Source organism: Mytilus trossulus, chromosome 6, assembly GCF_036588685.1.
Source record: "Mytilus trossulus isolate FHL-02 chromosome 6, PNRI_Mtr1.1.1.hap1, whole genome shotgun sequence".
In the NCBI taxonomy this organism is placed as follows: domain Eukaryota; kingdom Metazoa; phylum Mollusca; class Bivalvia; order Mytilida; family Mytilidae; genus Mytilus; species Mytilus trossulus.
The window spans coordinates 71204730-71216818 of NC_086378.1; the positions used below are offsets into that span (position 1 = coordinate 71204730).

At 30.9% G+C, this 12089-nt stretch overlaps 1 protein-coding gene across 3 annotated transcripts; it reads left to right on the plus strand.

The window, feature by feature from the left end:
- Positions 1-1463: 1463 nt before the first annotated feature.
- LOC134721789 (protein IMPACT-like) lies at positions 1464-11635 on the plus strand. 3 transcript variants are annotated; one of them, XM_063585005.1, is made up of 11 exons: positions 1464-1609; positions 2425-2544; positions 3335-3387; positions 3976-4038; positions 5637-5713; positions 6196-6321; positions 7153-7215; positions 7316-7347; positions 9252-9425; positions 10013-10147; positions 11447-11635. In XM_063585005.1, exons 1-11 carry the CDS (start codon positions 1583-1585, stop codon positions 11498-11500), a joined length of 924 nt encoding a protein of 307 aa, XP_063441075.1. In that variant the 5' UTR covers positions 1464-1582; the 3' UTR covers positions 11501-11635. The 3 variants fall into 3 exon arrangements, with proteins under 3 accessions (XP_063441075.1, XP_063441076.1, XP_063441074.1); XM_063585006.1 differs by lacking the exon at positions 7316-7347 and adding an exon at positions 7416-7447; XM_063585004.1 differs by lacking the exon at positions 7316-7347 and having other exon boundaries at positions 7153-7247.
- The last annotated feature ends 454 nt before the right edge of the window (positions 11636-12089 follow it).

Below are 12089 nucleotides of genomic sequence, written 5' to 3' on the forward strand. Positions count from 1 at the left end.
TTGTAAAAAAACAAGTTTCCATAAAAATAATAAACGAGGGTCTGGATGTGAGTTTGTCATTTCTGTATTCTTTAATTTTGTAGGGAATTTTTAATATTTGATCATATTTCTTTCTTTCTGAAAACAAATATGCTTATTCAAATATATTTTTTTGTCCAGAAGCCAAATAAAAAAGCAAAAACAATGCTACTAATACTGCGAGGTTATGTTGTTTTGTAAAACTATTTTTTTAAATCTCTGCTGTCTGCAGTGTAAATAGTCATTCACTTATGCATAATAGTAATGTTAGTGAGTATAATTTATTTTTTTAATCCTTGTGTTCCACAGTTCTGTTCATATATAAAAAAAATATAATTATTTTTTAGGAGTTATAACATCTGTATTTGTAACTGCTATATCTGAAGTGGTATAGTGTCGTTACTTTTAACCATATGAATATGTATAGTATATCTTCATAGAAACAATTTCCACATTTATACACAATTTTTACCGTAACGATACTGGGAATATCTGGAAAAATTTTTCATTTTGCTGGGAAACTCATGCGTTGATGTATGTCTGCTGTCATCTGCCAGTCTGATGCTGTTCCAAGTATCCCTTAACCTTCTGCCTGGTTGTCTTTCTTTTCTCCAGCCCTCACAAAATTTACAAATGTGATGTTCTTCTGCATCTTTCTCTTCTTTCTACTGACCAAATGGTACCCAACTTTGTTGCTATTGTTTTCAATACACTGTCCTGCCTCCATGTATATCTTCCATCTTTCAATGCGACTGGACATGCTTACAACACATGCTGTAAAGATGCTGGTTTATCTTTGCATAAGGTGCATGTACTTGTGATGATGCATGCAGGTTCTCGGACACTATCTCTCATACTTAAAGCGGATCATTTAAAATGTAAATGTATTCACATAGAAACTATTTCAAAGTTAAAATGTTGGAAGAATGTGTACACATTATAAACACGAAGCACTCATTGTAGGTTGGCCTATGTATAGATTTTGATATTGAAAGCAATTTCTAGCTAAATAAAATCTATGAACGATCGATCTGCACTGATTTAAATTAGTCACAGTCTCCTCCATGACAGTCCTAGACATTAAAATTCAATATCAAACAAAGCCACTGCTATTTTCAGTGTTTGCTACTGGTTAGCTGTCACTGTGCACAACAGTTCAACGCTAAAGTCTATTTAAGAAAACCAGAGAACTCTTTTTGTTAGAAAACACTGTCAAACATCAAACCATAGTATCCACAGTGACACTTATCTGTGTCCACACTTGTTCAAATATTAAAATTTTCTATTATCACCTGAAGGTGCTTATGATTTCAATGAACACTTGTTCTTAATAGCTAATAAATGTTAAAAGAGTAAACTGGGGTCTAAAATCTAATATATCTGATAGGCACTAAGTCTTGTCTGGAAGTGTTAGTAATCTAATCACCACGTGATTTAACACGTGATCAATATTGTTTATTTTTTAAAATGGCGATTTTGTGGAAGGTAGCCACGTTCATCAGGTTGTATTAGAATCTGCTAGAAATGACCGCATTTTTAGTTAGTTTTACTGTTTTAAAAAGGCATGACTGAAACAAATTTCGAGAGACAGGTAATAGAATTAAAATAAGATAGTAAAGATCAACATATAACAAGATTACACATTCGTTGTACTTTAGTTTCGTTTTCTACTTTCGTTTTACTAGATCGGTTTTACCAAGGATTTGTATAGCGAATTCTTGGTTTTACAATGACAGCGGCGTCACTAAATAGTATTTCTCGTCCAACAGTGGTTAACATAGGGTATCAAGCAATTTGTTCGTATTCCATGCTTGTGTTTATTTTTTTAAACACTTGAATTAAAAATTTGCATCATCTGACAATGATACACCTTTTCGCTATTTGTCAGCCATTACTGGATATCACACAGGTTCCCAACGTCATAAAACAAAATATCTGACCCCACAATGGAAAAATGATTGTTGTATGCAACAATCAGTTTAGTTGATGGCCAACAAAATATATTAAAGGTGCATCATATCTATTATAGGTTTTTGTAAAACTTTGATTTTTCTACCAAATTTTTCCCTGCATAAAAAAAACAGCAAGTACAGAATCCAGTTTTTATTTGTGAAATACACCTACCATTAAGGCATTTGCAGGAATGGGAACATTTAGTCATATGTATAAAACTGTAATAAGATGCATGCATGTATATAGCATTTAGGGCAGCCTACGATCATGACAGTAAATACCTTTGAAAACTTTGTTGATATTTTTGGTATGGACTTAACCATTTCTGCTTGCCTCAGTCTAAAGCTTGAACACAGACTTCCAACAAAGTAAAACTGCAATTGATATTTGAATTTAAAACTGTAATACTTCTCTTAAAGATCATATCTGTCATGTCTATGAATTATTTTATAGAAAGAAGAGATAGAAGCTTTGACGTCTATTTATGGAGATGATTGGTTAATGATAAGTGATCATGAATATAACATACATATAACTCCTGAAAATGACCAATCTCATGGGGTCAATTTAGAAGTAAGTACCATCTTGACCATTGTTTGATCTTTTGATTTTTTGCCAAAAAAAATGTGTTATTGGGAAGATCATGAAGATTGCAGATAAACAAACTTCATAAAAGACAAAGGGAAATAACCGTAAAATGTATTGATAAATAAACTAATACCACACTATACTTACTACTTAACATTGCTGAAATAAATTACGTTCGGAATAATATCTTATACTTTGGTCTGAAACTGAAACTGTACATTTTATTCACTGTGATATACAAAATGTATCTTTGGATCGAAGTAAAACTGAAGGGGTTTATGAGTAAATGATATCTTCAAATATTTTTTATTAGAGAGAATAGTCATATGTATAAATTCCTGTGTAAGAAATGCTTTCTTCATTCTGAGATATTAGAGTTGTAAAACAATCAATATAATATATGATACTGCAATGTTTTATAAACTTTTAAAAGTTCAAAGTCCTTGATTTTTACTAGACCAATTTATAATGTGTATAGTATTGTATGGCAATATGATAATTTTGATTTATTAAACATAAAAATCATGAACCAAGTCATATCTTAACTTTTTTGTTACACATGTATTGAGAGAATTTTGATTGACAGATATTGATAATTTCTGTTTAATTTGTTCTCAGCTTTTTAAAACTTCAAACCAATAAATTGTGTCAACACCTATGGGATGTTGAAGATTATATATTGCCTTCAAGATGTCTTTTGGTTATTTGTTTTGATGGGTTGCTGCCTCACATCACATCTCTTTTCATTCATCAGGCCATCTACAATATTTTTCAGATAATTTTTACTGATGGCTATCCAAAAGATGGTCCTGCTAACTACCAGATAAGGTATTATAGATATATAATATAATTTTTATGATTTCAGTTTAATAATGAAAATTAGTGTAAAGTGAATGTGAAAAAAAAGCTATTTGCTACTTTAGTTTTGATAATATAAAAAAGAAAATGTGGTATGATTGCCAATGGGACAACTGTCCACAAGAGACCAAAATGACACAGACATTAACAATTATAGGTCACCTTACGGCCTTCACCAATGAGCAAAGCCCATACTGCATAGTTAGCTATAAAAGGCCCCCATAAGACAATGTAAAACAATTTAAACAAGAAAACTAACAGCCTTGTTAATTTTAAAAAAATTGAAAAGGGCCTTTCTAAGAATACCAAATGCCTGATTTGGTCTGAATAAATGAAAAATATAATGACAGACTGAAACAAACTACACCCTTTGGATAATAGGCTAGTGATTTTGGACAAGCACATCAATAATGAGTTTAATGTTTTTATTATGATTATTGAAACATCTTCTTTTAGTCAGATTTTCATTTACTAGTATGCAGCATGGAATAACTGATGAACCATTTTTTTTTTAATAAAATCATAAAAAAAATATTTCATGATGTTTTATCATTTCAGTGCTCCATGGTTGAAAGGAGAGTCTAGGCAAAAGATTGAAAATGCTCTGAATGATGTTTACTTGTGAGTGAAACTATATTCATGGATCTAAAATATATTAAAAATATGCACATTTAATGAAGAAGTTTGGGTATGAGGGGAATACTGTCATTTAACTGTCCATGAAAATTAAGACATATAGATAAATAGAAAGGAAAAAGTAGAATAATTATATTGCAACAGATATTGCACAAATCTAAAGGAGAAAATGAAAAACTTTCTAAACTTATGTACTTGAGCATGGTATAGAGAGGAACAAGACTGCTGTCTATCACTGAGATCGCTATGCATGTTATGTTGACCTATATTTGACTTATTTACTTTCACTGTGTTGCTGGGTGGCATACTCATTGACGATTTAGGATAAAACAAAACATCACTTACAATATTTCATGTCATTAACGTTATATACTGCATATGAACATGATGAATTAGGTATACAAACAGGGGTTGAAATTAGCGCTGGTCTGGTACCAGTAGAATTTGAGTCGGACCAGTATATTTTGTCATCTGGTGGTCCGGTGGACCAGTAGAAATTTCGTTGATAAAATCCCTAATTGAATCAAAATTTCATTTTTTTTACTAAACAATTTACCAGCGAACTCAAATACACAGTACTGGAGGTACTAAGTTTAACAATTGATTAAGTTTTTATTAATACCGATGTTGAGCGTCCTTCACAACAACACAACATGTGGAAATTTTTGGAATGAGTCAAATCGACAGACAAGACAATAAAAAAAAAATTGACATTCAAATGATTCTCAAATGGAAGATCTGAATAAAGTTTATGAAATTGACAAAAAGAAATGTAAACATATAAAATCATGGGTAAAAAAACGTGAATGGTTTAATTATGTAGTTGATTGCAATGTAATGGATTGTATAATGTATATCATGTGAACAATTTGCAGTGACAGACCTAGATAAGAAATGTATTTTTGTAACAAGTTCTTCAAATTTTAAGTTAGATTCTGTACTTGCTAATGAATAATCAGAACAGCACTAAAAAAATACGAGAATAAAGAGGAAGCAAAGGAAGGGAAAATCATGAAAGTAAACGTAAACTTCTCTCATTTATATAAGTGTTATAAATGAATTTCATTTGTGTAGGATCAGGAGATTTGGAGCCGGACCAGTAGCTTTTTCAATCCTCTGGTCCGGCTGGCCAGTACACAAAAAAGCTTAAATTCGACCCCTGTATACAAAGAAGATGTGGTATTATTGCCAATGAAACAACTCTCCACAAGAGACCAAATGACACAGAACATCTATGGGTCACTGAAGGGTCTTCTGCAATGAGCAAACCCCATATCACATAATCAACTATAAAATGCCTGTACTGACAAATCTAAAATAATTCAAATTTGAAAAGTAATGGCCTAATAAAATTACAAAATAGTGAATGAAAAACAAATATGTAGTCTGATTTAGTACTCACATATGGTGAAAAAGTAACTTAGTGAGGAAATTATTGATGCTCATGAAATTAGTTAAAGTTCATTCATTAAAAAGGATTTTAAGCTTAAATTTGCTTTATTGATTACACAACGCTGTTAAATGAACTCTTATATATACTTAAAAATTTGACGCTGAATATTTAATACATGTTTGTTCTACAGAGAAAATGTCGGTGAAAGTCTAATATACCTGTGGGTAGAAAAGATTAGAGAATTAGTTCAAGAAACATTGGAGACAGGTATTTATTTTCCTTGTTATAAAATGGTCATAAAGGAGGGTATGTACACAGACACCAAGGAAATAATATGACCATTAACAATGTACCAAAAATTGAGAACTTAAAATATTTTTATAAAGAAATCAAATATGAAGACCAGTATTCTGGCAGGGACATAGAATTTACCACTCTAAATAATTAGTTTCGCATATATCATTAAGGAGGAGATAACTTATTGTTCTGAACTTTTTATACCCTTGCTTATCCCTATTAGAGTTACAATGTGTTGTTATGAAATAGAATATCAACAAATGGATTTTTTTTTTAAGCCATAATTGACAACTTGTACAAAAAATAAATCTATCAGGAGTAGGTATCTTTAAAAGAAAATTGATTGATTACATATATCATACATTTGTAAAGTTTTCCTTTTACCTTTCAACTTGTTTGTATATTGCCTTCATTTTCTACATATGTTAGTTTTATTTTGTATTTTTTCCAAGGCAATAAATCACCAAGTGAAAATGTTTCTTCAGACGAAGAATTTTGTTTCGGAGATGAAGACATTCGCCTTGCTCAATTGGAACTTACCTCCCCTGATTCCATAGAACAAGCAGACGATGGCTCAGGTAGATTGTATTGTTATATATTTTTTTCTTCAAGAGACAATGTGATTTGATTGTGTTTGCTGAATGCGGGAATAATACATCATAATATCAGTCACTAATACAATGTTGCTCTATTTCAGCCTTTTGGTTAATTTTGTTGCTGAGTTGCTGTCTCATTTCTGTCAATTATTCAGACATAACTTTAAAAAGTCTACTAGTACAAATGTATATGATAAAATAGAGAATGGAATCAGCCTAATCACTGGGTCTTCAATGCAGCAATAAAATCCTCCACTTGAAGGTGGACTTTACCTGGCCCCTTAACAATGTATACTATGGTAGTTCAGCAAAATGGACACAACAGTTATCTCTTAAAAATCCAAATGAACCACATTTTTGTGAGATCTCAACCCTCACCTATCTAGCCGATGTGGAAAACAAATACACAGCAAAACACATACCAAGACTCAGTCAAAAGTAGTCTATTGCCATATGATAGAATTAATCAGTTACTTTATAGAAATAAGAAATATTATTTTCCCACAGCACTTTACATTTAAAGTTGTCTTTCTGTCAGTCTGTCCATTGATTCATTTTGTATCAGTTTGCAATTTTGGTGAGAGGTAGTTTACAAGAATGTTCAGTTTACACCAATTTGAAAAAAGAGCACCTGTTCATTATGATGTGAACTTTTAAAAATATGCACCAAGTTAGAGTGTTACTCATATTTTGCTATTACTTGTACTGAACATGGAAATTTGATATTGTTAGCAGGACATGGTGCCCTATTATTTCTTATTCTTTATTATTAACAAAATAATTTCAAATGCTATTTACATTTTCATTTGATAGATTGGGAGTGTCCTGTTATAACATCAGGGGAGGTACTTGTTGACAGAAACAGTAGATTTGTAGGTCACATCGCTCCAGTATTCCATGTTAAACAGGTACATAGTAAATTATAGGTCACATTGCTCCAGTATTCCATGTTAAACAGGTACATAGTAAATTATAGGTCACATTGCTCCAGTATTCCATGTTAAACAGGTACATAGTAAATTATAGGTCACATCGCTCCAGTATTCCATGTTAAACAGGTACATAGTAAATTATAGGTCACATCGCTCCAGTTTTACATGTTAAACAGGTACATAGTAAATTATAGGTCACATCGCTCCAGTTTTACATGTTAAACAGGTACATAGTAAATTATAGGTCACATCGCTCCAGTATTCCATGTTAAACAGGTACATAGTAAATTATAGGTCACACCGCTCCAGTTTTACATGTTAAACAGGTACATAGTAAATTATAGGTCACATCGCTCTAGTTTTACATGTTAAACAGGAACATAGTAAATTATAGGTCACATCGCTCTAGTTTTACATGTTAAACAGGTACATAGTAAATTATAGGTCACATCGCTCTAGTTTTACATGTTAAACAGGTACATAGTAAATTATAGGTCACATCGCTCTAGTTTTACATGTTAAACAGGTACATAGTAAATTATAGGTCACATCGCTCTAGTTTTACTTGTTAAACAGGTACATAGTAAATTATAGGTCACATCGCTCTAGTTTTACATGTTAAACAGGTACATAGTAAATTATAGGTCACATCGCTCTAGTTTTACATGTTAAACAGGTACATAGTAAATTATAGGTCACATCGCTCTAGTTTTACTTGTTAAACAGGTACATAGTAAATTATAGGTCACATCGCTCTAGTTTTACTTGTTAAACAGGTACATAGTAAATTATAGGTCACATCGCTCTAGTTTTACATGTGAAACAGGTACATAGTAAATTATAGGTCACATCGCTCTAGTTTTACATGTTAAACAGGTACATAGTAAATTATAGGTCACATCGCTCTAGTTTTACATGTTAAACAGGTACATAGTAAATTATAGGTCACATCGCTCTAGTTTTACATGTTAAACAGGTACATAGTAAATTATAGGTCACATCGCTCTAGTTTTACTTGTTAAACAGGTACATAGTAAATTATAGGTCACATCGCTCTAGTTTTACATGTTAAACAGGTACATAGTAAATTATAGGTCACATCGCTCTAGTTTTACATGTTAAACAGGTACATAGTAAATTATAGGTCACATCGCTCTAGTTTTACATGTTAAACAGGTACATAGTAAATTATAAGTTACTGTGCTCTAGTATTTAATGCTGAACAGAAAAACACATGAAGGTAACATTGCAATTATTTCATGAATGCAATGTAAGCATGATAGTTGATGTTCACATTGCTCCATTATTCAGGACTTTTAAAGCAAGTGCAAGCAATACATTTGTAAGTCTTTCTGTTATTTTGGTTTATTCATGATGTTGGGTTTCTGTCATGAAAAGTTATTTCACATTTGCTTTGATATTTAGAAAACAAATAAGAAATTATCAGTTAAAACAATAAACATTCAAATTATACTGTACCAGTTTTATTTTTGCATGCTGTGTGTCTTTAAAAAGATGAAGCTTTTTGATTTAAGATGATAAAAAAAAAATCAGGAAAATGTTTATTGACCATAATAAATAAAATATTACACATAAAAAAGTGTGCTTGCTGTACATGAAAATGCAGACAAATCCAATTCGTGGATTGGTCCTGGTAAATATTTCATCATCTTGCCTTTTAGTATTTATTAAGTCTAAGGAAGACTCAAAAGGTCAGCTGATTTTTGGAATTACCTAGGACTTAAGAAAGTTATTGATGGTACTTTCTCCTGATCAATGCAGAAGAAGAAAAAAAATGATGCCAGTTACCATCTACATTTCAAACACATTTTGAAACGTGAATTAAGGAGTTTAGATATGTATAATTCCAATATTCTGAATATACTCTATTTTATTAATGTGTGTTTGGCTTTTGCATAATTTTCTTTTAACCAAAAATTGTTTTCTGAGATAAGAATTTCTTCTTTTGAAATTTTTCAGACAAAAATGATGCTGTCCTCTTTAAAAGAAAACAAAAAGATAGCGGCTGCTACACATAATATATATGCCTGTAGAATATTAAAGGATGAACATGGAGGTCATCCTACATTTTATCAGATGTGTGAAGATGATGGAGAAACTCATGCTGGGTCACGTCTATTACATTTATTACAGGTATTGTATAGTACAATTTTTTTTCTTCTGTAATACATGTTATACAGAGGAATTAAAATTTGTATGATAAAAGGTCATAAAATTTAAAATGGAAATGATGATTATGTATAAGAGACAACAAAGTGACCAAAAAGCAGATAACATCTGAAGGCCATCTATTGGTCTTCAACACAGCCAGAAAATCCTGCACAAAGGGGTGAGCCTCAGCTTGTCCTAAATAGAATTGTGTACTAGTTGAGTGAAAACTGAAGTCATACTAAACTCCAAAGCATATACTTGTAAATGATCTAAAATGCCAGAAACACAATATCTGAAATACTTGATTCAATCTTAGAAGAATTCACAAAATTAGTAATCCCTTGAGACCAGAAACAGTTTTAGGATCATTTGGAAAAATAAATGAACAGACAACATATTTGTTTACCCAAATTCAACCACCTAAAAAAAAAACTCTTTCCTTGACTAATCTTGAGTGTTTTTTCTTGGTCCCAGATATTTTCTACAGTCTGTCAAGGGTTTAGTATGATTTAATGGACCAAAGACTTGTGTGTGAATACTTTATAAATTTCGGAGATTTATTGTTGTAGATAGTAGATGCCAGAAATGTAATGGTAGTAGTAACAAGATGGTATGGTGGTGTACATCTAGGTCCTGATAGATTTAAACATATCAATAACTGTGCCAGAATACTACTAGATCAACATGGCTTTATTAGATCTAAAGTAAGATATAAAGATTAATAACTTTTTCTAGACACTATGGAAATAATATAAATTGGACATTGTCTTATGAAATTAATATAATCCACATAAAACTGATGCTGGACTATTGATTTTACTTGTCTTTATTTAAAAGAGTTATGATAAGATTGAGTCATTATTAGCAAGGTAATATCCTTTTTCTTATGACTATAAGGAATACATGTGGAAAAGTTTGATAGCAACAACTGACATAAAAATAATGTTGAATTCTTTATTTACTTTGGTTCTAACATCATATATATTTTGTTTTGAATTATAAGTAGTTTCAAATATTTTGCTGCAGCGTTAACATAATGGTTTAGTCTTTGGTTAATTTTTTTTGGACATCTTTTACTTTGTCAAACCATTTTTTTTATGCCCCACCTACGATATTAGAGGGGCATTATGTTTTCTGGTCTGTGGGTCTGTTCGTCCATCCATCTGTTCGTTCTTCCGTCTGTTCGTTTGTCCCTCTGTCTGTCCCACTTCAGGTTAAAGTTTTTGGTCAAGGTAGTTTTTGATGAAGTTGAAGTCCAATCAACTTGAAACTTAATATACATGTTCCCTTTGATAAGATCATTCTATTTTTAATGCTAATTAGAGAATTTATTCCAATTTCAGGGTCAACTAAACATAGAAAATGATAGTGTGAGTGGGGCATCCGTGTACTGTGGACACATTCTTGTTTTTTCTTTTTTTTTTCTTTTTTTTTTTTATAGTTTATATGATCAAGATTCTGATAGTATTCTTCTTTTATGATTGGCATATAATCAAATAATTACTTTATATGTATGTTTCATTATAATACATTATTCTGATTGGCTACACTGTTATTCCTTAATCAACTTCATTACACAATGAAATTTACCATTCATAATGACACGAGGTCCCACAATAAAGTGCACAGGTAAAAAAGATAAAAACTTGATAAAAATAGTGTTTTTATGATCCTAGCTAAAAAATGTAATTATAAGTATTGAATGATTCTTTTTGTAACTTCATAGGGTTGTAAAAGTGTTGACCTTGCATTTTTAGAATGAAGCCATACAAAATGTATTTTCGGTCAACGCTTTTACACCCCAATGAAGGTACAAAAAGAAGCATTCAATTCATAAATCAATGAAAGGTAAAGATAATTTAAATGCAACCCCAAATAAATTTAAAAAAAGGGGACAACATGATGTCTTGTGTTTTCTTAACTCCTTTTCATTACAATGCCATATTGTTTCTATTCTAAATCATTGATCACATTATTTATTTTATTTATTTATTTTTTGTTAGGATGATAAGAAAGGACCAAAGAGTTCATCAGGTGGCAAAAAAAAGAAAAAGTAAATAGTTGTAAATAGTAGCTTGTTCTAGTCATATATGAACTGGTGTGATTCCACAGCTGAAACAAAGTGCAATGTACAGTGATGCGTTCTGTCAAAAATGTGGGCATGCTACCGAGGATTATGGAGAATAATCTTAATATATTTTCATGAACAGTGACAACCACGATTATGTACTTTTTAGTAAAGTGTCAGATTTATAGAAGCTAGTTAATATGATCTTTTATTGCAGAAAAGAATGATTCATCATCATTATCATTGAGAAATGAATTTTGATGATATTTTTAAGCGTTTTTTTTTTTTTATTGACATAATTTTCTTTTAGGACATTATGATAATTTTTAATGTTGATCATGTTGATAGAGATGAATATAATATTAAATTTACTTTATTTAAATTATTGCTAATTTCAAATGTATGCGATCACTAAAGAGGTGATTATGACAATAACTGCATTATATTAGATGACAATGAGAGGGTGTTATTTTACTTGCTTCTCATCAGCAAACTTTTTCACAATTTTGTTTACCTAATAGTTAAAAGTAAAATTAATGAAATGTTCCCTTATTTCAAGTTTTTATGCCCCATCTACG

Excerpts from the sequence above, each read along its gene's own strand:
- LOC134721789 (XM_063585004.1), top strand. The coding sequence starts at position 1,583 with ATGACTGAAACAAATTTCGAGAGACAG. Across the intron at positions 3,388-3,975 it reads CCTGCTAACTACCAGATAAG|TGCTCCATGGTTGAAAGGAG; the intron begins GTATTATAGATA and ends TTATCATTTCAG. Across the intron at positions 7,248-9,251 it reads CAGTATTCCATGTTAAACAG|ACAAAAATGATGCTGTCCTC; the intron begins GTACATAGTAAA and ends GAAATTTTTCAG.